Source organism: Athene noctua, chromosome 2 (assembly GCF_965140245.1).
Source record: "Athene noctua chromosome 2, bAthNoc1.hap1.1, whole genome shotgun sequence".
Taxonomy (NCBI): Eukaryota; Metazoa; Chordata; class Aves; order Strigiformes; family Strigidae; genus Athene; species Athene noctua.
In genome coordinates this window covers 151,083,579-151,107,044 of record NC_134038.1, presented here as the reverse complement: position 1 = coordinate 151,107,044, position 23,466 = coordinate 151,083,579, and the positions used below count along the sequence as shown (strand labels likewise).

General features: G+C 41.5%; 2 protein-coding genes across 3 annotated transcripts; both read left to right on the top strand.

Moving 5' to 3' along the window:
- Positions 1-274: 274 nt before the first annotated feature.
- On the top strand, positions 275-1,330 carry LOC141957133 (C-C chemokine receptor type 8-like). Its single transcript, XM_074898125.1, has one exon. It carries the CDS (start codon positions 275-277, stop codon positions 1,328-1,330), a length of 1,056 nt encoding a protein of 351 aa, XP_074754226.1.
- Positions 1,331-16,968: 15,638 nt separating this feature from the next.
- On the top strand, positions 16,969-22,270 carry LOC141957132 (C-C chemokine receptor type 2-like). 2 transcript variants are annotated; one of them, XM_074898123.1, is made up of 2 exons: positions 16,969-17,026; positions 20,454-22,270. In XM_074898123.1, the coding sequence occupies exons 1-2, from the start codon at positions 16,969-16,971 to the stop codon at positions 21,485-21,487; spliced, it is 1,092 nt and encodes a 363-aa protein (XP_074754224.1). In that variant the 3' UTR covers positions 21,488-22,270. The 2 variants fall into 2 exon arrangements, with proteins under 2 accessions (XP_074754224.1, XP_074754225.1); XM_074898124.1 differs by lacking the exon at positions 16,969-17,026 and adding an exon at positions 19,664-19,751 and having other exon boundaries at positions 20,406-22,270.
- Positions 22,271-23,466: the final 1,196 nt, after the last annotated feature.

Sequence of the window (23,466 nt, the reverse complement as noted above, 5' to 3'; positions counted from 1 at the left end):
GCACTGAGGCAGATTCAGGGAAACTGAGAGCATCCCACTGCTCATAGATACGCATGTACAGGAATGATTGGCAGGCTGCACGTGCAGCCTTTTGGGTGGTACAGCCGATCTTGTCCAGCCAGTGAGACCGAGACTGCATTCTGCAGTCCCTCTCTGCCTGGAGGTTGACCCATGGGTTTGACGTGGCACAGAAAGAGGCGGAAGCCACTCTGGTAGACCCATGGCAGGACAACCAGCCATTAATCCCTTGCTCTTTCCTGAACAGGTATCTGAGATGAATCCCACAAGCCAGTTCCTTGGCACCACAGAATATGACTATGGATATGATGAAAACACTGCTCCGTGCAATGAAGGAGACAGCTTTCACAGGTTCAAATCCCTCTTTCTGCCAATTCTTTACTGCCTTGTGTTTGTCTTTTGCCTTCTGGGAAACTCCTTGGTTCTTTGGGTTCTCCTGACCAGGAAAAGGCTAACAACGATGACTGACATCTGCCTCCTGAACCTCGCAGCCTCCGATCTCCTCTTCGTTGTGCCTCTCCCTTTCCAAGCCCACTATGCTTCAGACCAGTGGGTTTTTGGCAACACTATGTGCAAAATAATGGCTGGCATTTATTACACAGGCTTTTATAGCAGTATTTTCTTTATAACCCTCATGAGCATAGACAGGTATATAGCAATTGTCCATGCTGTCTATGCCATGAAGATACGGACAGCCTCTTGTGGCATAATTATCAGTATAATCCTGTGGCTAGTGGCTGGCTTGGCTTCTGTACCCAACATCATATTCAACCAGCAGCTGGAAATCGAGCAGTCTTTGCAGTGTGTTTCCACATACCCCCCAGGCAACAATACCTGGAAGGTTGCTTCTCAGTTTGCAGCCAATATCTTAGGCCTCTTGATTCCCCTTAGCATCCTCATTTGCTGCTACGCCCAGATACTGAAAAACCTGCAAAAATGCAAGAATCGGAACAAGATCAAAGCGATCAAGATGATTTTCATCATCGTCATTGTTTTCTTCCTCTTCTGGACTCCCTTTAACATCGCACTGTTCCTAGACTCTCTGCAGAGCATGCACATCATCAATGACTGTAAGGCGAGCTACCAGATAGCTCTGGCTCTGCAGCTGACAGAAACCATCTCCTTCATCCACTGCTGCCTGAACCCCCTGATCTATGCCTTTGCAGGGATGACATTCAAGGCCCACCTTAAAGGATTACTTCAGTCCTGTGTCTGTGTCCTCTCCAGCCCTGTGGGAGGTGCCAGGGCTGGTCAGCCGTTTCCAGCACCCACCCAGCTCTCTGGCTGCTCTGACAGCACAGGGTTCCTGTGAGCCCACCTGAGCTGCCTTCATCTGGTGTGAATAGTTGGCCTAAGGTCTGACATGGCCCTAGAGGTTGTACCATGTGTGCAGAATCCTCCTGGGAGGATCGCTATACTTATACCTCCTTTCGGGATATGCTGTAAACTGTGGCATAATAAGTGGCAACATTAGTTTCCTAAGAGCACCAGTGTGTTTCTAAAGTGGTGACCTTACAAGCTTGCCACAGAATGATTTTTAATTAAGTTTTAGAGCTCTTTCAATATATTTCAGCAAGCAGAGTGCTTCCTCTAGCATTTATTTTCTCCTCTGATGAAAGCATCACTTCTGCCTCACCCTCAAATATGCTCTGCCTTGTGGAACCTATTCCATACCTGAATCCCTACATCCCTGTGACAGGCATAGGACACCCCTCTGGGAAGCAGAGAAGGGGTTACTTCACATTGCAGAGAGGGAATCACCTCAGCCACTGTCACCATTGCCCCTTTGCTTCAGCTCCCAGATAAAGAGGGCCCTCAGCTCAGGGCCCTGTTGCTTTGCTGTGAGACACTCCCAGGGGCACAGCCGGGGGTCCCTGGAGCTGCTGCCGCCTAAAGCAGCCTTTGGTGGTGATGTCTTCACAAATAGCAGAGCAACGCCTCCAGGTGCCCCCTATACTGGTCACTTGTAGAGGCTCACACACTTGAATATGTCATCATCAAAGCAGCTTGGTAGTCTGCATCATCACGGGAGGTGTGGGACCTCCAACTCTGTGCCCCCAGCGCTCACTGCTAAATGCAAGAACCAAAAATTAGCATGTAGCGTGTAGGCTCTGTCTCTTTTTCTATACATCATTATTTTATGCCATTCTAGAAATGTTTTCTTTGAATAAATATATTAATTGAACCTTTTTTTCTTGTCTCCTGGAAGTCTTTCTAATGACATGCAAGTATAGATTAGGATAAGGAAAAGATGTTTTTACTGATTTTTGAGCTACTATCACATAATATACATCTGGTGGAATTAAGCTCCAGCACCCTGGATCTCCTCAGAAAATAGCTCTTGCCTCCTCTTTCCTGCTGAGAGATTTGTTCTCAAAATCCTAATAAAAATTTATAGTGAAAAAACCCCCAACATTTATGTTGAGGTAGTATTATAGTAAACAACATTTTAAAAGTTAAACAAGAGAGTACCTGAAACCAGGACAAACTCAACCTGGGTATTGTCAAAGATTATATTTTTTAGGGTAATAAAAATATGTTTTCTTAGTTTTACCTTTCCTTCTGAAAATATAATTTCATTTTTTAATGTTTTCTAAAGATTTCAAATACATTTCTAACCTCAGTGCCAAAATATTCTCATCATTAGCTACACAGTATAGAAAATACTTCTTTCATTTATGATAGTGTAATTAATATTTCTAAGTTTTATTCCTCAATGGACAATAAGTGTCCTGCAGCTCAATTATCATATTGTTTTACTTCCCAGAAGACTTCTAAGTATTTAGAAACAAATCTCTCTGTTCATTTATGTCTGTGTGTTTTTTGTACTATGCAGGCATTTTAATGATAGGAAAGAAATATGGGCCAGGATCTCAGGTCAGATATCTTCGTCCTGTGGCCAGAATTTTGGAGTTTGAATAAAAGTATTTCTGTTTAAAATGTTCAGTGACATTTACCATCATCTTACACGTTGATGTTTCAGATGAAAATGGAAGGGAGAAGAAACAGAAGTTTTATATATATATATATATATATATATATATATATAATTTTTTAACTGATATTTTGAGAAGAAAGGAAAATGGAAATGTTTTCTGGCCAACTGTCACACTGACGCTTTCCTGTTAACCTGCATCACTGCAGGTTATATAGCACAAAACTTGGCAGTCAGGAGCCAAGTTGCCTCGCTTCAGGGAAGAGTCACAACTGACTGGTCAAAGAGGGGGCCCTGGTCCAGTCCAGACTGCATGAGATTTACAGCAATAAGGAGCTGCCTTCAAGGACATAAAACACCTGTGGAGAGTCAGCTGCACTTTTTTAGGCCTGTAGATTTCACAGCATGATCATTTCACACCTGGCAGCTTTTTTGGGCAGCTTTTTTCTGATTCAAATTGGGCATGTGTGAAACAGCAAAAAATTTGCCCTGATCACTTCATTTTCTCAACACTTGTGTAAAAAAGACCAAAACCAAACAAAGGCTACTTTTAGGTGAAGATAGTATTCAAGGACTCTTTGGTTTTAAAACACAGATTTGGATCATATCTGCAATCTTGTTAGTCAGAAGAAATGATAAGGAATAAGGGATAAGGTCCCTAAATTCTTATTTTTCAACAACTGTGTGCCACACACATAAACCCAGCACAAATTGTTCATTTGCCTTGCTGAATTTCAAATTTTAAAAAGACAAGACAGTCAAAAGCACTAATATTTCAAATATCTTGCCCCTTTTCAGGTTGCTATGTCATTCAAAGTGATACACACCAGATATGCCCCAGATATGCACAATTCTCTCTACTGTTGTCACAAAATTCTGCAAGTGTGAACCTAAAATGTCCCAAAGAGACTCTTGCATCATTAAAACAGCAATGTTTTCAGCAGTAGACTAGGATTATTTCTGGGTTACAAGACAAGGGACAAACTCTTCGGTTTCTATTATTTTCTTTTGTCCAGCTCCCACTGAAATCATGTTCTCTGTGTGTGTGTGTGTGTGTGTGTGTGTGTGTGTGTGTGTAATAGCAGAATTTAGCCCAAATGATATGTGAAGACTTAACCAAAGAAGTAAAAAATTATCTTTTGCTGGGCTCACTATAGAGTTTCTTCCTCTTCCTCCTCATCCTTGTCTTCCACTGCAGCTTTTGAAAGATTAGTATTTAAGAATTCAGAAGGGTAGATACAACCCCCCCCATCCTCTGCTCAAGGACAGTCAGTCACTCATCCATCAAGACTGCAGATTCTTGAGACACTTTTCCATTCAGAATGCTCTTTCTCTGTCTAACATGGCTGCAAAAAGGAGTAACACAAGTAGCTATTTTGCCCCTTTTATTTTATGAACTGCCGGAATAGAGACACAAACCATCAACCCAAATACTGATATGCAGCAGAGCTCTCAGAATCATAGTACTTCTTCTCTAAACATGTGAATGGAACACATGTTTAGAGAAGTTATGTGATGGAAAGAATCTACAGAGACACTAAGCAATGTTCAAAAACTTCTGCACTTCTGTGCACTGAAAGAGCACTACACTGGTAGGAGCTGGTTTTTTTCCATTATCCTTTTTTTTTAGGTAGAAACTTGACAAAGGCAATCTGCTTTCTTCTGCAGATGCAATGCTTTCCTTGGAATAAAGCGGGTAGCAGATGTACTACTTCCTCAGTTTCGAGGGTTCTAACACAAAGTAAAATTGGTTAAAGAACTTTGCCATCTACTCATAACCAAACACAGTTTTCAAACAAACATAGTTTTCATGTGCTGAGGTGTTGTCAGTTGCAAATACCACTGCAAAAGCACCAAGAAACATTCAGGTTTGATGTCATCTGGATTTCCTAGTGCTGTGTGTGGTAATATGAATATATATGCCAAAATATGTAGCCCAATCTTGTTCCGTTAAAGTAGTGGAAAATTGATCGCTATTCTGAAGAGGATGGAATATGGAAATTATTGCTGTTCATAGAACAGATCTCTTAATCTGTGCCTTAAGACTCAAAGGAGCAGTGGAAGAGTAAAAGGACTCATTACTCATAGAAAAGGACCTACACTACTAGGAAGTGTGTATACAACGAATTTAACTGTTATTTTTGTTGTTATTATTATTATTTTTATTATTATTAACATGTTTGTGCCCAGAGTATTCCTGTCTTTTTTATTTTTTTATCTTTTCTTTCTTTTTCTGAGATAATTAGATCTGGACTAATAATGACTGTTGGATTAGAGTGCTAAAAGTTCAATCATATTAACAATAAATTCTTGGGTTTATGTATAAGGTGTTTCCTTTTGCCCATAACAGAATTAAGAGCATTACATTTGCCCCAGAGACAAGGCCAACTAGGCAGCATTGAGCACCTTGGTAGACAGGCTGGGTTGTGGCAACTGCAAATTTATGAGGTATGGCACCACATTGGGGAAACCCAAAACAGGCATGAGAGTGAATGTGCCTCACCCTGAAAGCCTGAGATTTCACAGGTTTGTATACGATAATCAATTTAAAACCAGGTTCTGTCACATGTTTGAGATCCATGACTGAATTCAGTGAGGCAGGATGCAATAGTCATCGGGATTTGTATAACATTTTCCAGGGCTTGCTATCAGTGTTAAAAAGATCCAGATAAGAGCTTCTCCTCTTATTCAAGATCAAGATATAAAGAAGAGTAGGATCAGCCAAAATATTGCTCACTGTGACCACACACTATAACTACCTGTAGTCCTTACACTAGAATCTTGGCTACAGAAACACACCTCACACCACGGTCCCCTTTCTAATACTTTTTGTGGTTTTGCTTTTCTTAATTAGAAATACATTATAATCCAAATACATTATCCAATGCAAACCCAAATGCTTTAATAAATTAACCCAGAAGTGAGATACAAAACTTTCTGTGGTTTACAATTTTCTGCTGAAATGACCTCATAATGCCACTAAGTTCTGAGGCTTACCTGACTTCAACTTTCTTTAGGAACCTGAAAATGTCAGAGGTCTGCCAAAACTCTGGTGGCCCTTAGATGACTTCCATGACCAACTTTTCTCTCTCTGTCAGCAGTTCCTTTCCTTCTCTTGAGCTGGATAAGTTAGTCAGTTGTTCTCTCTCATCCATCCCAGTGCACTCCAGTGTCAGCTGGTCAGTCTATCTTCCCTCCTAATGAGTCATCCTGTTCTTCTCCTTCACAGCGATTCTCAAGCTAGCTGTTAAATTGTGTTTTCACTTGTCACAGCTTTCTGATACAGCGTTTTCCAGGTTGTGGCTGATGACCAGAGCCTTTGGCCCTAATTTTTCTAGGCTTTCTTCTCAGGCAGAGAAAATGTTAGGCTATATCCCAGGAGAAGCTCCCTGATTTCAGGGAAAAAAAAAAAAAAAACAGGCTTGTGGGGCTCAGGCTGACATAACAGTCTTTTCAACAAAATGAGTGGAGGGAGGGAAGTTGGAAGTGTCAGTGGTAAGAACTGTGTAAGTATTTAATGTTTAATGCATTTAACATATGAACAACTAGAAGATAAAAATGGTTCCTCATCAGTGTAAAAACCAAACAGTAAGACAGTAAATTTCTCCCCTTGCCAAGGACAAGTGCTAACAAAATTGAAAATGTATTGTAACTTGAAGAAGTCTTGTAAAATGGAGCATCAATATACTATGTTAATTCCCCGATGAAAGTGATAGTTTGGTTTTGAGATATCAGATGAATCCAAGTGCACTTCAGGCAACACAAATACATTTTTTTTTTTGCTAAGATTCACTTAAAGCTTTATGAAGGACTTTATCCCAGCATACTTTAATACAACTTAGACAGAAACACTAGCTTTCCTTTGAATTCTCTTGCTCAGATGGCTTTTCAGTTGCAGTTAATTTTATCACTTATTTGTGGTTTGCTTTTATCTTAAAACTTACACAATATCTTCCAAGAAGAACAGCAAACTAGTCTGCATGTGCTAAATATACTGGCATAAAACAACTATTGCAATGTGATGGGAGATCTTCACAAGTAAAGATGGACTTGGCTTCATATCACGCTTCCTAACACTGATACTGTTTTGCACAGTGGCACAAACAGCCTATCCACAACTAAGAGAGCAGGTGTAAAATATCTCACTTGCAGACAAGGCTGTAAGCTAGGTTTTCCATTCCCATTATGAGACAGCAACTAGTACTGCCTTTTAAAACAAGACAGAGAGAATGCAATCAAATTGACCGCACCATAGTACAGAAGATACCACAGTGCTCCTTATTTGCTGGGGATGGAGAACAGCGTGCACAGTCTGTGGTATCACAGACTCTGTGGTGTGGTTAGTTTGCCATGGACTGTGAGAAAAGAGGCTTTGCTGATTTACCTAAAGCCCTATATTTTCTCTACAAAAGTTACTAAGGAAATGGTGTCTCTACCCTGTAAATAAAACCTGTCTGAAGATCATTCAGGTCAGATTCAGTATGTCTATAAATTGGTGTAGCGTGGCTGCCAAGCTGGCTTCAGTCTGCTGGACCCTCCCTGGGAAGTTTTCTCAGAAATAAAGCAGGCTCCACCAGCCAGGTGCACAAGAGTGTGAGGCCAGTCTCTGAGAAGACTGAAGATTGTGGCTGGTTGTGTCTTTTGGATTCAGTTTAATTGAGCAGTCCTGCAGATACCTGGGAAGTAAATTCAGGGAAGACTTACATTTCAGAGACGCCAACTGCTACACCACAAATACTACTAGGATCTGAAAGCTTGTCACAGGGCAGGCACAAGGTCCACCAAGGGATTTAGGCATTTAGGCCTGAATTTATTCTACCTAATCTTAAGTGTCTACTTCTAGCACGTAAAATAAGCACCTTCCATTTCCACTTAAACTTAGATTTTCATAGATGGCCTCTGAGGTTGTGTTCCTCATGTTCCAGGACCCAGTGACCAAGACCAAGAACCAGCACCTGCAACAGATGGGAACCATGCCCCAGCATAATACTTTGCTTTGGAGAAAAACAGTTCACAGATCAGGTTCCCCAAATTAATAGATGCTTGACAGTGTTATTCATAACCTTGGCACTTGCTCATTGAAAAATGTAGATAATTGTATTGATTCATCTCATAAATGTGGTAAGAAGACAAATACTGTAATATCTGTGAAGCACTCCAATATTACTCTAACTGAACTAGACACTTGATCATGAGGTAAAAGCAAACTTCTGCAGCCCAAGAAGGGTCTGGGTAATGTACATTAAATAGGGCCTGGTCCTGCACACTAGTGAACTGCAATAACAAGAACCTCAAATAACCAGTCCCTCAGCTGGGAGGATGGCTCCTGCAAAATGAATGTAAGCATCATCATGTGCGTACTCAAGAGATTAATGTGAAGGGCAGATTACATTGATATTTCCTTGTATAGTTCTCCTTGTGAGCAGCTCAGAATATCTTAAGAATATGCTGAACTCCCATTTTACTTATATCTAGTCGTCAAGTCTTACTTCTGTAAGGTTCTGTGAAATGCCCTAAAGCTGTGAGGAAGTACTATGACAACTGAGCAGCTGATGATGCAACTTTCATATGTCATCAGTAGAAACTGTGTTTTGCTTTTATGTATCTTCCTACAGCTTCTAAAACAGAGTGCCCCTTTAGAACATCTGCATGGGTATGACAACATAGAGGAAGAGGAGGACGGCCTTTGTAGCCTTACCTCTGTGACATGATGGGGAGCACATACAGTTTTCATGGGCATAAGTAGGGTATGGTCTTCATAGTGCCCCAATAAATCTGTTACTGGTTCTGGGTTGGTCATCAGCAGGACTAGTCTTAAGATCTACAGCACAGGTCTATTCCTACAGGATGCAGACAGCATTATCAGGCTTACCTGCTAAAAAACCACCTCAACCTCAAAGAACAATGAATTGAAAATATTTGGCTTGGTCTTTTTCCAAAATAAAGAATGGTTTCTTGTCACTAAAAGCCCCGAAGATTTCATTCAGGTAATCTAAACTATTTGATTGGGCTATAACTCAGTTTTATCAATGTACAGGTTAGCTCTCTAGTCTGAACTCGTTGACTAGGCCCTTTCTATCGCTAAAGAGGGCCCCCTGCATATGGTAATTCCTTCTAGATAAGACAGAGGCAGTTACCCTCTGCAAATACTCTATCTTTTGACTATAGAGGGAGCCCTTAGACTAGCTAGCCAACTACTAGCTAAGGATGGGAGACACAATTCCTACAGCCTAGAACATTCAGTTGGAAGGACTCTGGAATGAATTACTTACTAACAGACTTTACAAATGTCTCCTGTGTGCTCCTCCTTGTGGTCAACCTAAGTTGCCACATGCCCATCCCTGTAAGCTTGAGGACAATCAACAAAATGTCTGCTGAGGGCTACTGTGGATGAGGACACTCAAGAGGAGTCTGCTGCAGAGGGCTCAGGAATATGTTTATTGAACTCCTTTTCCACACAAAACATCTACTTCATCCAATTTCACCCAATTCCACCATAAAAAGACAGGCTGAAGCACACCAGAGGAGTGGGAAAGCAACTCCATCATTAGTCATCAGTATGTGCCTTCCCTCGTGCTGTCCTGCTTTGCCTAAAATCCTTAAGCATGCTTTGATGCAGGGACTGAAGTCAGCATTTCTCCTTCCACATGGGAGGCCTAGAATATGAGATGAACTGCAAGGCCATCGCTTAATTTTTGCTATAGTGTTAGTGGCATGCAGCTGAGGCCCAGTCATTTCTATTTAGGTGATCTGCTTGGTAATTTTAACAATATTTTTTCCAACAGTGAAAGTCTCCAGCTCTCCCTTTCCCTCCACAGGAAAAGAGACTTCTTCAAGAAACTAGGAAAATTATGTCAGTGCCCTGAGTGTATCCCCACATCTTGACTTCAGTATCCAGATAATATTGTAAATTTAAGGCAACAGTATTATTGTCAGAAAAAGCAAGTTCTCTCTTACATTTAGCAGTTGATGGAGTAATAGAAGTACATGATGGTTTGGTTCCCTTGCTTCAGTTCTCTCAGTGGTAGTATTGTGACAGCTTATAGAAAGCCCCATCTGAAGTAAGACAGCTATGTTGCAGAAATTTTTCGTTCTTTTTTCATTCTTATTTTTGGTACAACCACGTGGTACTTCTCTGTTTATAGAATTTCAGTTGATGAGCATGGTGAAGTTTCCTTTCTTCTTTCTAATTTTGCCGATGGAGAACCTAAGCAGCTCTCCAAATTCATCAAACCAGCAATCTTTACCTGGCAATGTCTCTGACTTTGGAAGGCTTTTCTCCCAATGCTTCCTCTGCCTCCATCTCCTAGGCAGTTCTTTGGATTAGTTAATGTTTATAAAGCTCACTGAACCCTTACAGGAAAGATGCTAAGAGTAAAAGCAGAGAAAGTAAGTCTGAGAGAGCTCTCCAGAGATCATCTAGTCCTTTTCCAATCATTTCTCACAGGCCATGATTTCTAGACTGATGGACTCTTCACTCCTTTCCCCTGGATTTCTTCAGAGTCACAACACCTCTGAAAAAGGGATTTTCAGATGGCTCTGTCCTTTCTAACAGGCCCTATCCTCTACAATATAATAGTAACTTAGCTACAATTATATTGTGTATTATATTATATATCATTGTATATTATACATTGTTTTGTCGTTGTTGCAGTTGTCGTTGCTGTTGTTATTACATTACCATTTCAGAAGGAAACTGCCCCTGATTTTCGAAGGTCAGAGAAACTGGAGCTCAGGCAGCCCGAAAACACTGTCTTCATTCTAAGAACTCAGACTGGAGGCACAAAGAATTAAAACTCTTTCAAAACAATGTGTGCAAAACTGTGCTTTCTTTCTCAAAGTAGAAGTGAGTCGTGAGTCATGCGTAACTCATTCCCCATCACAAGGATCCATCAAACCCATTACATCAAACTCAACACTGCTGCTTACCTTACAGATTATGAAACTGGCACGTAGATCTTCCAAGGATGACTTCTTCTGTGGTCTTTCCTAGGACTGGTCTGTGTAAGAGAGAAAATGATAACTAGAATTTATCCATTCCTGAGAGACTTCAAATGTTAGCAGTTCTAACAATATATGCATGCTTGCAGGTTTGTATCCATTTTTTTCTTCCACGTTTGTTTAGAAAGTACCATCTGCATAGGCTGCTTGCCATATACCTGGGTTTTTTTCCTTTCCTGCTTGTGAGGGATTCAGTCCCAAAGTACTGCATTTGCTAAGTTTCAAAAACTTTTGTCATCACTTATAGGTTCGCTCTAATAGTTTCAGCTGTAATTGCTTTTTGCTTAGGCAAATTGATAGAGCAAGCAAAAAGGAGCTTGGGGACTCCAGTCCCTGAAGGTCCCTGAAAAAGGCATAAGGAAGCCCCAGAGTCACAAAACAGGGGAAAAAGAGGACAAGGATTACTTCTGGTACCCCTAGACAATTACACTCACCTGTAGCTCCTGGGCAATGGACTCCAAAGGAGTCCCACTCTAGAGAGCCCAAACACCTTCCCCAGGCAACAGCCCCTCTTTTTCATGGGGCAGCAAAACCCAAGTGTCTTAGGCATATTTTTTGATCCTGCAAGCCAAGAATTTCTCTACCAGGCATAGTAATTCACAAAAGATTAAACAAAACTCCTGAACTAGCAGCCTGTATATCAAGTAGGAAGAGATATCTGAGTGGTAAAAACCATAACTTTTCAAATTCAAACAGCAACTCAGAGGGAGATGGTATAAAAAGAAAGTGTGGGTTGTGTCTCCCTGTTACCACTGTCTCCCTGTAGGGAAGGCCCTTTCTGCTCCGGCTTGAAGTTTTTCAGTGGTTTACAGTCTATAATTTACAGCAAAATCTACGCAGCCCCTTCCAGATCAACAGGAAATATGTTCTTTCAACCATCACAGAGACCCCTCTTCCTAAAGCCTTGCTTAGGCACTCCTTCTGAAACAGCTCTGTGAGTCTCTTTTATACTCTCTGGAACACATGTGGTCAGGTTATGTATCACTGGTTTTATTGAAACTCCACACAGAGTTTCTAGGAAATGCCAAAATCCAGCTATCTTGTAGCACAAACCAGTCTTACAGGAAACAACCCAGCAGTCTTAGAGAAAATGGTCAACAGCTGCTGCCAAAAATCTGCAAATGTGAAAAATGTAGCCTTGCTATAAAATTGTAAAAATGCTCCTCAGGGAGCAGATAAGTGGCCATATTATTCAACAGTCCTGGCTTATAAGGATCACTTACATAGGCATCAATTATCACTCAAACAGCTGGAGGCTGTGTCAGCTGCAGTGCCAATGGCATTGGTGAAGTGAATGTTTTTAAAAAATAAATTCCTGACATCAGCCTGTACACTCAATTATATTTCCTGCCTTTGAAGGAAAATATTTTTACCACTTTCTGTTGTTTTAATCTCTTTCTTTCTATTGCTTTCAGTCCTGCAATATCACCACACCAAAAAGGGAATGATCTTCAGGTTCCATCCTACCTCATACAACAACCTCTTAGAAGTGTAAGATCATTGCAAATGGCTTTGCAAAAATTACAGTAGATGTTCAAGGAGGGCGTCTACATCACACAGTCATGCAGTCTACACCACAGAGTGCAGTGTGGTGTAGACTGCATGAGCTGGTCATATAACTGGAAGGAAGGTAGCTCTACCAGCACAGTGCTCTGCCTGACCTAATTAGCTCTGAAACCTCTGGACCTTGACTTGTGTCTCTTCACCATGCTTACCTATGGCAAGTGTTATGCTGTCTGACATGACACTGCTTTGCATAGTATAAACATATCCTAATTTTGTTTACAGATTCTTTTTCACTAGCGATGATGAAAGGAAGAAACATGTAGAAATTATTTAGAAGTCAGTCAGTGATAATGAGTATGAAGAATGCCTTGGTGGGGTTGTTTCAACAGCCATTTTGGACACCTGAATTTAATTTTAAAAGCACACATTCTGTATGCCAGATACTTCATGCCAGTTTCTGTTGAGCTGCAGAAGAGTCTAGAGCAGATAGAAATCTTTACTGTCCTGAGAACAGGATTTTATTGAATTTAACCACCCAGTCTTAACCCTGTAGAGATACAGTAGTTCAGATACTGACTGCGCCAGTTCCAACTGGAGCAGAACAAGTAGATGTCCATAAAGTCTTCATCCTTCAGTTCTGAACTCAGCCAGGAAACTGTGTTTTCAGAAAAGAAGAACCATACCCTTGATTCTTGTAATAATGTTTTGCAATAGATCACACAGGAAGTGCTGTTTCCTATTTTCAGATATTAGGGTTTAACTATGAGTTTGTTCACAAAGAAGAACAAGACACGGTCAGACAAAACAAGCTTGATAGATCAGTGAGTAACTAATTTTTTCCCTTTTTTTACATGTATATGTATATATATAGATATAGATTAACTCAGTGGGGAAGTATATTTGCCTAATGACAGTGGCAGTAGAGCTACCATTCAAACAAAGACATTATCTTTAAGAACAGTCAGGTCTTGTAATTAGCTTACAACTCAGGATAAGGCTAAATGTGAGAGAACTGAACTGGAAAAATGGTGTAGACAAATTTTTTTTTTTTTGTACTAGAAACTTACGGGGTCTTGGTTTCGAAGCTGTTCCAGTATCTTGAAAATGTATTCTGTTAAGGATATAAAATGATCAGGCATGAAATTGTTCACTCTTAATCTAACCTCTTCAAATCTAAGCCACATCTTGCTCTATCGGATGTAAATAGTAGATGTTCTTCATCACTATCCTATCACATGGTTTCTTTGTATTATATTTAATCTGTTAAAGGTGTTTCATTATCATGTTATGAAGGGATATGTTCTCTGGGATTTGTTGCTCTCTTGGGATGTCTCTGAGGCACCACATTAGAAAGCCTGTACTCCATATCTCAACTAGAGATATCGGTTTTATGGTCAGTCATGATCTGGCTTGCAATTTTTGTTAATGAGGTTTTACATGAATAAAAATCATCAGTACTACACTGGAATTGTACTATTCCCAAATACAAGGAGAGGTGAGCTCCTCTGCTTGGATAAAGGAGACTTGCCACTTGGGTATTAGCAAAAATACTGGGATTGTTTAGTCTGGAGAAGAGGAGGCTGAGGGGAGACCTCATCGCCCTCTACAGCTCCCTGAAAGGAGGGTGCAGAGAGCTGGGGATGAGTCTCTTTAACCAAGGAACAAGCGATAGAACAAGAGGTAATGGCCTCAAGTTGCACCAGGGAAGGTTTAGACTAGATATTAGGAAGCATTTCTTTCCAGAAGGGGTTGTTGGGCGTTGGAATGGGCTGCCCAGGGAGGTGGTGGAGTCCCCATCCCTGGAGGTGTTTAGCGCTGAGGGATATAGTGTAGTTGGGAACTGTTAATGATGGGTTGATGGTTGGACTGGATGATCTTCAAGGTCTTTTCCAACCTAGACAGTTCTGTAAGTCTGTGAAAAATGCTACAATAGCCTAAGAATTTTCTCTCTCTCTCTTTTTTTTTTTTTTTTTTAATGTATCAAATGTGCAGTTATAGCAACATTTGCTTTCATGGTAGAATTGCACTGTCATTTGCCAAGAACAGTTGACAGTGTCAGAGCAGTGACCTTGAACTTCTCTGTGTGGAGACCCCTATAGCAATAACATGACAGGGGCATGATCTTATGACATATATTGGCAGTCTTCATTCCAGACTATTATCCTTTTTTTTATACTCAAGTTTATTCCCAGAATGGTTGTGACTACAACTATTGTTAGAATTGCTCTTAATTCAATGTTTTGTCTGAAGCATTTTAAGCAGAGACACTGAAAACTGAATGGACAAACTAGCACAGAACTTAGCCTACACAAGAGAAGACCCCTCTTATACATATAGTCGTGACTTGGAAGAAGACATTTAATAGCTGTCTCAAGTTTCTCTTTCTCAGAGGTGCTTATTTTTAGGTAAGAACACCTCCTAATTCTTTTGTATTGTGACCACATAGACTGAATCTATTTAACTGCAGAAAAGCTCAGAATTTTTTGACGACTGTCTTTCTAGTTTTGGTGAGGAATGGAAACAACTGGATCCTGAGGATTCACAGAGAATTAAGACTTTTTCTGGCACAGTACTTATCTTTCCTTGAAAGTTCTGCAGGGATGAAAAAAACTCATCAGTTAGGAGGCAAGCAATTCTGAAGCTCGGGTGTTATAAAAGAGGGAGAGGTTTCCAAAGTGAGGTTTAATTTTGGAAGTGATTGTCTTTCCCCAGTCACATCCTGGAAAGAAATCCTGTGGTCACTACCACATGAAAAGATATGGTTGAGGGAAACTATCAACTCAGAGTCTTACATACAGCATTTAGTTTACACTTCTATCTTTTCCTTCAGCTTTCTTGCTAACTCAAGAAAAGTATGTACTCTTATGCTTGCTCCTCAATATGTCTTTCATGTCTGTGCACAGTCTTCTCTGTAGTTTTGCTTATCCACAGACTCCTGGAAAGTCAAGGCAAAGTTGAAGAGATAGAGCTGTTAGCAGGAAACTTTGGGCACCTCTCTTGCAACACCTGCTATCAGGACTGGGGGTATTATTCTTCTTCATTTAAGTTTCAGTTTTACTCTGTGCTACATTGTACTTCTCTTTATAAAGTGCCCTCGATGCTGCCGACACATACTTTTAAGCTGACTACTACTCATTAAGCAATTGCTTTTTTCTGTATGATAAACACTGCCATTTGTGAAAAGGAGGAGGGTGAGGGCAGAGGGAGTAGCACTGTGTTACCCGTTGATATATTTCAAAAGAGAAACCTTGTCTTACACCATAAAAAGAGAAAGGGAACTTTGGGGGTTATTCAGTTTTGAGGTCAGTAGCTCCATTAAAGGTCAGATGCTCTTCTAACTTGTAGTTCTCAAATATTCTGATTTCCATGAGGAAACTTTGTCCAAATCCTCTTCAGAGCACATCAGACTCATTGAGCTGTGACAACTGTCATGGCTAAACAAGTTAGTGTGGCAACTCAGGAGCCTCTTTGCTTGAATTACTCTAACATAGAAATGTCTGATAGTCATCCCACCACCTAGACACTTCTGTAGCTAAAGGTGATGAACTATAGATAACATCCAATACTCAAGAGCTACCAAGGCTTCTCTCAAATCAGCCAAAATACAGAAATCTCGAAAGATGTGATTCAGAGCTACATCCTCACTACAATCTTTGATGTTGCCGTAAGTGCATCTTTGTAAAAAATAAATGAAATTACATTTATTTAGACTCATAATATTACAATTATTAAGAAAATAAAATTTTCTCCCATCCAGGATGTAACCCCATTTTCTCGGCAAGAACTCTTTCCCGGGTGCAGGTATTTGGCCCAAGGCTTGGTCATACTTCACTGTACCCTTGACTCAAAACATAATCAGTCCTTTGAGGGGAAATGAGAGTAGCCTTTTATTGGACGGCTCATATATTTAGATGCCTTTAGATGATAAGCACACAGGATAAGTTAGAAGGGAAGGAGGCACCAAATAGAAAATTCCTCTCTTATATTTCTACCTTAGGTTGATTGCTTTTGCAGAAATTTCCCAGAATTTCTGTTAGCAACCAAAACTACCCTATGCAGGCAGAAACTGTGGGTGTGTGGGCAGGAGAGTGGGCACTCATGGCTGCATTGCAGTCTGTAAAGTAAACAAGAAAGGCCAGTAAATGGAAATCTGGGCTGTATTAAAACTTCCTGAATATTAATTTGTAATTTCATAAGGAAAATAAGAGGGAAATAAGCCAAATAATCAGAGGTTCCCAAAACAGAATCTCACAGAAGATCCCGTTAATACAGCACAAGAGCAGAGATAAACCTGGAGATTTCTTTGCTAACATACCCATTTCTGAAGGTTCATGTCTGGATAATTTTAGAGCCAAAACCAGACTTCTTGTCAAAGGCTACGGCTTCTGCAGAAGATGTTCCTTTCTACATGAAAGTGCAAATGGGAAAAATAGTTAAAGATGAAAAAAAAAAAAAATCAAATGCAAACAGTAGAATTTGTTAGCCAGATCAGTTTTCTAGAGCGCTTCATGATTAACACTGCTTGTGTGCAAAGGATAAGGAACTCTTTAGAAAGCATTTCAGAAAATATTTTTAATATTTTGTACGTGTTGTGAAGAGGAGGATCTGACTTCTATCCCATGTAAATGCTCAAAGATTTCCCATCAGGTCATAGACCGTAAATAAAATAACCATAGTACATGCTGTCTTTCTAGGCAGCATCAGGGTGAATTCTGCAGGGCAGGAGCTCAGTTTTGATAGTGGGAAGATATACTGGGTCTGGCTGGGAGGGTCTTAATTTTCTTCACAGCAGCTTTTATGGTGCTGCCTTCGAGATTTGTGACCATAGTTGGGACAGGTGACCCAAATTGCCCAATAGAATATCCTTTGCCATATAGCATCGTGTTCAGCAATAAAACAGGGTTGGAGAGTTTTTCCAAAGTAGGCATTGCTCAGAGACTGGCTGGTCATCTGTCTGCTTGGCGGGAGATGGAAAGCATCTGTTCTTTTACCCCATCTTGTGTTTTTTTCTGTTTCCTTCACTTATTCAACTGTCTTTATTTCAACCCACAAGTTTTCTTGTTTTTGCCCTTCTGATTCTCTCCCCCATCTGCTGTGGGGGAAGGGAGTGAGTGACTAGATGGGTCAATCCATCACAGGAAACAAGGCTTGGGCAGCAAAGGAGAAAAATCTGTAGGGAATCAGTTACCTTTAGTTCTCTTACACCCACAATTATTTTCTGTTTCTTTTTTAAAATCTCAAAATAAGTTCCAAACTAGATTTTAAAAAATATTAATTTCTTAGTATAAAAAGACAAAGATTCAACCAAGCTAAGTGATCCAAATTGAGGTTTACATTGGATATTAGGAAAAAAAATTGTCATGGAATGGGTTATCAAGCACGGGAACAGACTGCCCAAGGAAGTGGTTGAGTCACCATCCCTGCAGATATTTAAAAGATGTGTAGACATGGCACATAGGGACATGGTTTAGTGGTGGATGTGGTAGTGTCAGGATTACAGCTGAACTCTATGAATTTAAGGGTCTTTTCCAACCTAAATGATTCTGTGCTTCTAAAATTATATGATTCTACATATATATGAATATATGTGCGCATATACAAATGGAGAAATATTTTTAACACATAAAATCCGTTCAAGAAGATTATGTGCATTATATATATATATTCACTGAGATAAAGATCTATATTAAAAATTGGTCTTCTAGATCCTAAATGGTTCTCAAACAGATGAGTAGATGGACACTAGCTTAAGACACTTTAGAAATTTCACAAGCTACAGCTCAGAATGGCCCATGATGTAATTAAATTAAGTTTCAGTGAAAAGCAGACCGAGGGCCTGCCCCTGTGTCACTGCAGCCACAGGCTGAATTTCTTCAGGTATATCTCATCTTGCAGAACTCAAGTGCAGAGAGAATGAAGTGGTAGTTTTGAGGATGTGATGTCTGCAAAAGACGTCTGCAATCACACAGGGTACAGCTCGCCACTGAAGAAAGTAAGTGCGTGGTGGGGCTGTAAGCAGGACCTGCACTACATGAGCAGTCAGGGATCACAATGCAAGTTGGGGCAGGTGCACTGCCTTCTGAAGGCAGGGGTTGGGGCAGATGCACTGCCTACCTGAAGCCCTCTGTGTCGGGAGCAGTCTGTTGCCTCTGTCAAGAGAACAGGTAGGTGTTAAATTGCCAGGAAAATGCAGACTGGAAAAGCATCAACCTGCTATGAACAGCCACCAATCTGCCATGAAGTGCCTGATGAAAGCAGTCCTGCTGACACAGGAAGGAAGAGCAGCCCTTTCACCAGGCACCAAATGGCTCTAGCTGAGTGGCTACCAAGCACATTGATTTCACTTCCCCACTAAGTGACCAGGAAGCTTATTTGGTCCCCGACACCCGTCTTCACAAAATCCTTTTCCTGGCTTCACACGGGACACGCAGGAATACTTCCATTCTCTCTGGAGGTTTGAGAGAAGACAGTTCTCAACCTCTCAGAGACCAGATTACACAAAGCTTTGCTTCTGCATCCAGCTCACAGTCCGACCTGGGACTTGGGAAAGGGGGAGGGTTGGGCGACAGGAAGGGCTGAGAGCAAAGTCACAAGCCTTTACCTGCTCCCACTGTAAAGAAACCCCTTGCCTGAGGGCTCTCCCAGCTCTGCTGCACACTTGCCTCCCAGGCTGTGACACCTTCTTACCTTCTTGCAAGGGAAGCCCACTCCCTCCGACAGTTCCCAGGCCTAAACTGGAGGGACAGAGAGTTTGGGCAACCCTTGCGCTTCCTCAGTTCCTGTGTCACCTCACTGGAAACGCTGGCTGCCAAAGGATGAGGAACGATGTCAAACAACCGCTGCACATGGGGAACTGTCAGTGCGCCCTCATAGCGATGGCCGTATCTGCCTTTCGCCTTTGTTCCCCCTCCAAGACACTGAGCCAGTCTAGACTTTGGAGCTCCCGAATCACGGCTGCTAAGCAGCTACTGAAACAAGGAATCACAACTTCTTTCATCCCTGAGCACTGGGGAGGTCTTTCAATTGACAGGAAGATGCCACGACAGATACAGGTGCTATAGGCCACACTGACACCAACTGTCATCTTTTATGCCATTTGCTAAGGTGTTTGCCTATCTGTTCTTTCTGCAGGACTGTGCACCGTTTTCATTCCAGAGCTACCTCAAAGCAGCACGCTTCCATGGCCCACGCCTGACCCATGCTCTGGAAAGGACACAGCGTTTGCCATTTTGACCCAGACCAACGCTGACGCCTTGCTGCTCTGCAACACCCCGGACAGCAGGCCCACCAGGTGGGTACGTTTAGTACAGCACAGCCTAGGTCATCCCTACACCCCCAGTGGCCGGATTCCCACAGGCGTTAAGGCTCCCAGGAAGTCAGGAACAACGAGCGGCAGTCAGTTTGTTTCACCCGTGTCGCAGCGCCTTTGCGGGCACCAGTTTACACCTTGCCAGTGCATGGTCCTCCCCCAGTGAGGGCTACAGTATGGGCTGGCACGATGAGAAGGTGGCCAGGTCCCAAGGAGCTGCATCGCTACGCTGTGCCTTCCTGTCGCTGCCTTGCTGGGTCTCTCCACCCCTTTGGAAAGCCACCGATGAGCACAACAGCCCCAAACTACCCACTGCTCAGAGTAATTCATCATTCCTTTGCTTCTGGTTGGGTCAGGCAGATGACAGGCTCTGCTGAGAAGGAAAAATGCACCAGACAGCATACACGTAGGAAATGACACGCGGCACACTTCCAGCGTGCAGCGATGTGACTTCACAGGTATACAGATGCGTTTCCCGGGAGCTCTGCAATTTCATTCTCTTCCACACCTTGACGTAGTAATGTTCAGGTGCTCAACAGTAAAAAGCATTCCAGATGAGGACATCAGCATGTTTCATTCCGCTCACTGCCAAGCCTGGGGTTTCCTCCAGTTTACCATCCTTTTCTTCCTTTCCAGACCAAGACACCATGGAAAACAATACCACAGACATAGATGACTGGTCACTGACAACAGAATTTGACTACGGTGATTCAGCACCATGCATGGGAACTGAGGAAAAGCACTTTGCAGCAAGTCTTCTGCCACCGCTTTATTCTTTGGTGGTGATATTTGGCCTCACCGGCAACATGCTTGTTGTCCTTATCCTGGTCAAATACAAGAGATTGAAGAGCATGACTGACATCTACCTGCTCAATTTGGCAATTTCTGATTTGCTGTTTGTATTTTCTCTCCCTTTTTGGGCTTATTATGCTGTTCACGACTGGATTTTTGGGGAGGCGCTGTGTAGAATACTCTCAGGCATCTACCTCCTTGGCTTCTATAGTGGCATCTTTTTCATAATCCTGTTGACCCTAGACAGGTATCTGGCCATAGTGCATGCAGTGTTTGCTTTAAAAGCTAGGACAGTCACCTACGGCATCCTCGCCAGCGTTGCCACTTGGGTTGTTGCTCTTTTGGTTTCTGTTCCTGGGATAGTATTTCACAAAACTCAAAAGGAAAATTCACGCTATACCTGTAGTGCTCATTATCCAAATGATGCCTCAATAAAATGGAAATACTCCTTTACTTTAAAGATGAACATTCTGGGACTTATTGTTCCAATGCTCATTATGATTTTCAGTTACTCACGAATTCTAATAACATTATTGAGATGTAGGAATGAGAAAAAACAGAAGGCAGTCAGACTTATTTTTGTGATCATGATTGTTTATTTCATCTTCTGGACACCGTTCCATATTTCTTCTTTTCTGTATACATTTCAAAGTTTACTTTTCATCCCAAATTGTGAAATCAAAGGTCATCTGGAGAAAGCAATTCAAGTGACAGAAACAATATCAATGATCCACTGTTGTATCAATCCTGTGATCTATGCATTTGTTGGAGAAAAATTTAGGAAGTATCTTCACAGCTTTTTCCGAAAACATGTTGCAGCCCACCTCTGCAAAAAATGTCCAAATCTTTATCGTGAAAAATTAGAAAGAGTTAGTTCCACATTCACACCATCCACTGCAGAGCATGACATCTCTACTGGACTGTAAAAATACATTTAAATTAGTTAGTATATGTTGCATCACTTGCTTTGCCTTAAAGACTGCCTGACGTTATTTAAGATCTTTGCCAAGCACTACTGAAAACTGTATGACCCTCAATTCTTGTGGTTAAGTGTTCCCTGGGGTTACAGCATTTTCCAGTCTTAGAATATGAGTTCTCTGCGAAGTATTAACACCATGGCTGGATCACGTCAAGATTTGAATGGGACCCAAAATAGTATGATTCTGTTTCTTCACCCAAATTCTATCCAATGAACAAATGCTAGTGAGATTTACCTGGGAGGAATACAGTATTGAAGAGACTGAGGAGTAATATATCATCTCACAAGAGCCATTTGCTGTTGTATGAACATTGTAAGAGAAACGCTGGGAGGAAGCTTTGAGGATTGATGTACCTGTTTACTATTTAACATTAATGGAACACCTTTTGGAAGTGACTGTATTCCTTCTGCAACATAGTCAGGCATTTGAGGGGGGGAGGGAGCTTTAATTTTCTTCAGTTTTCCCCCCTACCCCTTTTTTTCCCTACATGAATAAAAGATGTTTTCATAAAAAGGAATTTGAGGTTGAATATGAGATATATCAAGATAATATCTCTCCTCTGATGGGAGAGTTGACTGACCTTTATCTTACTGGGGCCATTTAACCCAAGGATTTACCTGTTATCTAATAGTGTAGTCATTTTTAAACATAATCCTTTTGACTATAGGCTAAGTTACAGTATTTTGATTTTAATTCTTTCATTTTATGTTTGCCATATAACCATTCAGTTGCTAACATTTTCCAAAGTGGGCTTTTAATTGGCAACATTGTCATTTTTATGGGTGCAATTTTGCAAGTAACTGCTCATACCAACTCTACTGACTGCACAACAAGACAACAATGCACCCCCAAAAAACATGAACTTGTTTCTGACAAATAATATCCCTCCAAGAAAAAGAGCACTTAACCAATAAAAGCCCATCATCAAAGATCTGCAAGACCAGAATGAAAATTACCTTGGTATCTGCTATGCAAGATTCCATATGAAGAAAATATTACAACTCCCTGAAGTATTTTGGAGACCATGAGAACAGTATTGAGTGGAGGCCTCCCTAGTTCTGGACAGGGAAAATCATGTGTGTAGAGGAAGACTTTACATGGCAGATGCAGTGTGTCAGGCTAGGCTTCTGCATGAGAAAAGTGTGGTCTTCATACACACAGTAAGTCTGATGTTTGGGATACAGTTCTAGGCAGACAGAAGCCTTGGAACTGCAAAAGCAGCCGACTGCAGAGGAGATATACTTGCTTTGTTTTCCCAGGAGAAAAGTGCCCGTAGCCAACTGGTGCCTTAATTAGAACTGTATGCTAATTGAAGACTCAAGACCATCAGTCCGCCGGTATCCTATAGGCATACATTTATGTCATTATTAGGAACTTCCCTGTGAAAGAAAGTGGTATTCCAGGGACATGAAGTTAGCAAAGGAGGGAGGGGCATAGTGTAGAACTTTTTGCTTCAGACTGTAAGGAAGTGCAGGTGAGCACTCCTTACGCACATGAACTGCCCTTCCCCCCCCCCCCCCCCCCCCCCCCCCCCCCCCCCCCCGTTTACTTCAAAGGGCACGGCTCATGCATGTAAGGCCTTGCTCATGGAAATCTGGTGGGGCAGGTTCAACAAACCTCCAGAAAATGGAAGGACACAAAAGGGAATTCCACACTACTTAACATTAGGCACGTGATTCAGATGCCCAAATTAACAGCAGATCTCTTCAAGGTCCCCCAGTGGTCAGTAGAGAAAAAGAGATGTCTGAGTCAGAAGCAAATGCATGATTTAAATGGCCTCTGGGAAAGATTGCCTGTCTGACTCCAGAAGAAATGTGGAAATGTCAGCCTCTTAATTTAGGTATCAGATGCCTTCATGTGAGTGGTGCAAATACTCTTCTCCCTCTAGCCTCATAACAACAAGGCACTGCTTCTATTAGTTGTTA